The sequence below is a fragment of the Chiloscyllium plagiosum genome, unplaced genomic scaffold (genome assembly GCF_037043375.1).
Source record: "Chiloscyllium plagiosum isolate Xiang-an unplaced genomic scaffold, Cpla_swu_hap1 HiC_scaffold_1, whole genome shotgun sequence".
NCBI classification, from domain to species: Eukaryota; Metazoa; Chordata; class Chondrichthyes; order Orectolobiformes; family Hemiscylliidae; genus Chiloscyllium; species Chiloscyllium plagiosum.
The window spans coordinates 1,977,361-1,982,983 of record NW_028270139.1 but is presented as its reverse complement, the minus strand read 5'-3'; the positions used below and the strand labels follow the sequence as shown (position 1 = coordinate 1,982,983).

General features: G+C 69.3%; 1 protein-coding gene across 2 annotated transcripts in view; it reads left to right on the top strand.

The window, feature by feature from the left end:
• Nucleotides 1–1,889: 1,889 nt before the first annotated feature.
• Nucleotides 1,890–5,623, top strand: part of tmem131l (transmembrane 131 like) — a 173,004-nt gene continuing 169,270 nt past the window's right edge. For both annotated transcript variants that reach the window (XM_087999180.1, XM_087999208.1), the window contains exon 1: nucleotides 1,890–2,096. In XM_087999180.1, the coding sequence (XP_087855306.1) occupies nucleotides 1,928–2,096 (169 nt within the window). In that variant the 5' untranslated portion in view covers nucleotides 1,890–1,927. The remainder of the gene's footprint in view (nucleotides 2,097–5,623) is intronic.

Here is a 5,623-nt window from a genome sequence, read left to right as displayed (position 1 = left end):
GGACTCTTCAGGCTTATCTCTCATCAGAACCCACAATGTACCTGCGCAAGATGAAACACACGAGTTGGTCCTGAAACAAAATTAAGTGAGGTCCAAACTAGCATTGTGAATTCAATATATTTATGACACTTATTCAACCTAAAAGACAGATAAGTGCCAAGTGACAACCCCTTTCTAATTCTTTTATCAGCTGTCTGTGCAATCTCCACCTCCCCATTAATAATAGCTCCACTCTGCCCAACTCAAGAGGTTCCTCCTCAATTGTTGTCAGGGTGACCAATCCTGCAGCCAGTCCCAGTTCTTTGCCTGGACTTGTGGTTCTCTTCTCTTGGAATGACAGAAGGCAAAAAGTTACAAGTGCAAGGAGTTAACTGATTACAGCATGAACATTTCAGAAAGGTAATGGATGTGCGTATGGTTGACTGTAAGGTTGAGTTTCTGTTATCTGTTGAGGTGAAGGCTGAAAAGAAGCTAGTGTGTTTACCTGCAAGGTGATCATTCAGAGTACTGTGCAGAATGCTAAGCAAGTGTCAATGAGTGATGGCTGCCAGTTGAGAGTCCTAGCTATGATACTCTGGCTGCTTGCAGCCTCCGCTTCTGTCAGACACACTTGCTTAGTTAGGCTGATTGGTTTCCTCTTCGAAGAGGTCTTCTTTTCTTACCCTCCTGCACTTAACATGACCCCAACGAGTCATTGTATTCTTCACATGGCCAACTCTTATGTAAGTGAGAATTTGAAACTGATTTAGAAATAGAAAGTTTCAGTAATAGAACATAGAAGAATACAGCGCAGTACAGGCCCTTTGGCCCTCGATGTTGCGCCGATCCAAGCCCACCTAACCTACACTAGCTCACTATCCTCCATATGCCTATCCAATGCCCGTTTAAATGCCCATAAAGAGGGAGAGTCCACCACTGCAACTGGCAGGGCATTCCATGAAGCCACGACTCGCTGAGTAATGTTGGGTTGGACGTGCAATGGTTGTACTCTCACTTACACGAGTCAACTTTCAAGCAAAGAACTTACACACAAAATCCAGGTTGACACTGTGTGCAGTGTTGGAGGTTCTGTCTTTCAGATACAATGACAGCATTAATACTTCAGCAGGATGTGTCCTCATGATGGAGACATGAAATATAAAAACGCCAGTAAAAGAAAGGTAGTTCAGCCATAAATCAGAGACGGTTATTTTATAAGGCTCTCTCAGCCTCACCATGTTAATCAATAATCCATTAATATCCCCATAACCTCACTTTTCTCTTTACAATGAATATGGAAATAGCTCATTTACATGTCAATTAGCTCAGGACCAACCATCCTCTGGAAGTCTGTTCACAAATCCACGGGCGCGAGCTTCCCCAACACCCCAGCCGCGCGGGCACGAGCCTCCCCACCACCCCAGCCGCGCGGACACGAGCCCCCCAACACCCCAGCCGCGCGGGCACGAGCCTCCCCACCACCCCAGCCGCGCGGACACGAGCCTCCCCGCCACCCCAGCCGCGCGGACACGAGCCTCCCCGCCACCCCAGCCGCGCGGACACGAGCCTCCCCACCACCCCAGCCGCGCGGACACGAGCCCCCCACCACCCCAGCCGCACGGACACGAGCCTCCCCACCACCCCAGCCGCGCGGGCACGAGCCTCCCCACCACCCCAGCCGCGCGGGCACGAGCCTCCCCGTCCCCCTGGCGGACACGCACCTCCCCCCTCCGCGCTGACAAATGCTCTGCCCATCGCCGCGCGAACCCGAGATCACCCCGCCCCACGTCGAGGCACGAGCCTCCCATCCCGCCGCGAGATCAGTGACGACAGCGCGCGTGCCGGGTCTGGGCAGAGCGCGCCTGGGGTGGGGGCGGGGCCGAGGTGTGTGCGCGCGCGGTGATGGGGGTGTCGGCAGTGAGTGAGTGAGGGAGAGTCGGTGTGGAGCATGGCGGGGCTGTGTGCGCGAGGGCAGTGGAGCGGCTGCCCTCACCGTGAGCCCGAGCCGCAGTGTCCCCGGGAGCGGCACCGGCCTCGGCCTCACTGGGCTCCGTTGTTAGTGGGCGCCGTGCAGCTGCTGTTAACGAGCTTCCCGCAGGCCATGGCCGCCGCACAAGGTTCGCATTTCACCCTTTTGTGTTTTACACCGCGCGGGGGGGGGGGGGTCAGTGTTGGGTTAGTAACCCCGAGTGTCCCCCCCCTCCCCCGGTGACCGAGTGTCCCCCCCCCCCCCCGGTGACCGAGTGTCTCCCCCCCCCCCCCCCTCCCCCGGTGACCGAGTGTCTCCCCCCCCCCCCCCCTCCCCCGGTGACCGAGTGTCTCCCCCCCCCCCCCCCCTCCCCTCCCCCGGTGACCGAGTGTCTCCCCCCCCCCCCCCCTCCCCTCCCCCGGGAACCGAGTGTCTCTTCCCCCCCCCGGTGACCGAGTGTCTCCCCCCCCCCCCCGGTGACCGAGTGTCTCTCCCCCCCCCCCCCCCTCCCCCGGTGACCGAGTGTCTCCCCCCCCCCCCCCTCCCCCGGTGACCGAGTGTCTCCCCCCCCCCCCCCTCCCCCGGTGACCGAGTGTCTCCCCCCCCCCCCCCCTCCCCCGGTGACCGAGTGTCTCCCCCCCCCCCCCCCCCCCTCCCCCGGTGACCGAGTGTCTCTCCCCCCCCCCCTCCCCGGGAACCGAGTGTCCCCCCCCCCTCCCCCGGGAACCGAATGTCCCCCCCCCCTCCCCCGGTGACCGAGTGTCCCCCCCCCCCCGGTGACCGAGTGTCTCTCCCCCCGCCCCCCCCCCCCGGTGACCGAGTGTCTCTCCCCCCCCCCCCCCCCCCCCCGGGAACCGAGTGTCTCTTCCCCCCCCCCCCGGTGACCGAGTGTCCCCCCCCCCCCCGGTGACCGAGTGTCCCCCCCCCCCGGTGACCGAGTGTCCCCCCCCCCCCCGGTGACCGAGTGTCCCCCCCCCCCCGGTGACCGAGTGTCCCCCCCCCTCCCCCGGTGACCGAGTGTCTCCCCCCCCCCCCCCCCCCTCCCCTCCCCCGGTGACCGAGTGTCTCCCCCCCCCCTCCCCCGGTGACCGAGTGTCTCCCCCCCCCCCCCCGGTGACCGAGTGTCTCCCCCCCCCCCCCCCCCCGGTGACCGAGTGTCTCTCCCCCCCCCCCCCCTCCCCCGGTGACCGAGTGTCTCCCCCCCCCCCCCCCGGTGACCGAGTGTCTCCCCCCCCCCCCCGGTGACCGAGTGTCTCCCCCCCCTCCCCCGGTGACCGAGTGTCTCTCCCCCCCCCCCCCTCCCCCGGTGACCGAGTGTCTCCCCCCCCCCCCCCCCCTCCCCCGGTGACCGAGTGTCTCCCCCCCCCCCCTCCCCCGGTGACCGAGTGTCTCCCCCCCCCCCTCCCCCGGGAACCGAGTGTCCCCCCCCCCCTCCCCCGGGAACCGAATGGTCCCCCCCCTCCCCCGGTGACCGAGTGTCCCCCCCCCCCGGTGACCGAGTGTCTCTTTCCCCCCCCCCCCCCCCCCCCGGTGACCGAGTGTCCCCCCCCCCCCCCCCGGTGACCGAGTGTCTCCCCCCCCCCTCTCCCCTCCCCCAGTGACCGAGTCTCTTCCCCCCCGCCCCCCCCTCCCCCGGTGACCGAGTCTCCCCCCCCCCCCCCCCCCCTCCCCCGGTGACCGAGTGTCTCCCCCCCCCCCCCCCCTCCCCCGGTGACCGAGTGTCTCCCCCCCCCCCTCCCCCGGTGACCGAGTGTCTCCCCCCCCCCCCCCTCCCCCGGGAACCGAGTGTCCCCCCCCCCCTCCCCCGGGAACCGAATGTCCCCCCCCCTCCCCCGGTGACCGAGTGTCCCCCCCCCCCCCGGTGACCGAGTGTCTCTCTCCCCCCCCCCCCCCCCCCCGGTGACCGAGTGTCTCTTCCCCCCCCCCCCCCCCCGGTGACCGAGTGTCCCCCCCCCCCCCCCCCCCCTGGTGACCGAGTGTCTCCCCCCCCCCCCCCCCTCCCCTCCCCCAGTGACCGAGTCTCTTCCCCCCCGCCCCCCCCTCCCCCGGTGACCGAGTCTCTCCCCCCCCCTCCCCTCCCCCGGTGACCGAGTCTCTCCCCCCCCTCCCCTCCCCCGGTGACCGAGTGTCTCCCCCCCCCTCCCCTCCCCCGGTGACCGAGTGTCTCCCCCCCCTCCCCCTCCCCCGGTGACCGAGTGTCTCCCCCCCCTCCCCTCCCCCGGTGACCGAGTGTCTCCCCCCCCCTCCCCTCCCCCGGTGACCGAGTGTCCCCCCCCCCGGTGACCGAGTGTCTCCCCCCCCCCCCCCCCCCCCCCTCCCCTCTCCCCTCCCCCAGTGACCGAGTCTCTTCCCCCCCGCCCCCCCCCCTCCCCCGGTGACCGAGTCTCTCCCCCCCCCCCCTCCCCTCCCCCGGTGACCGAGTGTCTCCCCCCCCCTCCCCTCCCCCGGTGACCGAGTGTCTCCCCCCCCCCTCCCCTCCCCCGGTGACCGAGTGTCTCCCCCCCCCTCCCCTCCCCCGGTGACCGAGTGTCCCCCCCCCCCCTCCCCTCCCCCGGTGACCGAGTGTCTCCCCCCCCCCCCTCCCCTCCCCCGGTGACCGAGTGTCTCTCCCCCCCCTCCCCTCCCCCGGTGACCGAGTGTCTCCCCCCCCCCCTCCCCTCCCCCGGTGACCGAGTGTCTCCCCCCCCCCTCCCCTCCCCCGGTGACCGAGTGTCTCCCCCCCCTCCCCTCCCCCGGTGACCGAGTGTCTCCCCCCCCCTCCCCTCCCCCGGTGACCGAGTGTCTCTCCCCCCCCTCCCCTCCCCCGGTGACCGAGTCTCTCCCCCCCCCCTCCCCTCCCCCGGTGACCGAGTGTCTCCCCCCCCTCCCCTCCCCCGGTGACCGAGTGTCTCCCCCCCCCCTCCCCTCCCCCGGTGACCGAGTGTCTCCCCCCCCCCCCCCCCCCCTCTCCCCTCTCCCCTCCCCCAGTGACCGAGTCTCTTCCCCCCCGCCCCCCCCCCCCTCCCCCGGTGACCGAGTCTCTCCCCCCCCCCCTCCCCTCCCCCGGTGACCGAGTGTCTCCCCCCCCCCCCCTCCCCTCCCCCGGTGACCGAGTGTCTCCCCCCCCCCTCCCCCTCCCCCGGTGACCGAGTGTCTCCCCCCCCCCTCCCCTCCCCCGGTGACCGAGTGTCTCCCCCCCCCCCTCCCCTCCCCCGGTGACCGAGTGTCTCTCCCCCCCCTCCCCTCCCCCGGTGACCGAGTGTCTCCCCCCCCCCTCCCCTCCCCCGGTGACCGAGTGTCTCCCCCCCCCCTCCCCTCCCCCGGTGACCGAGTGTCTCCCCCCCCCCTCCCCTCCCCCGGTGACCGAGTGTCTCCCCCCCCCTCCCCTCCCCCCGGTGACCGAGTGTCTCTCCCCCCCCTCCCCTCCCCCGGTGACCGAGTCTCTCCCCCCCCCCTCCCCTCCCCCGGTGACCGAGTGTCTCCCCCCCCTCCCCTCCCCCGGTGACCGAGTGTCTCCCCCCCCCCTCCCCTCCCCCGGTGACCGAGTGTCTCCCCCCCCTCCCCTCCCCCGGTGACCGAGTGTCTCCCCCCCTCCCCTCCCCCGGTGACCGAGTGTCTCCCCCCCCCCACCCCCCCTCTCCCCTCTCCCCTCCCCCAGTGACCGAGTCTCTTCCCCCCCCCGCCCCCCCCCCTCCC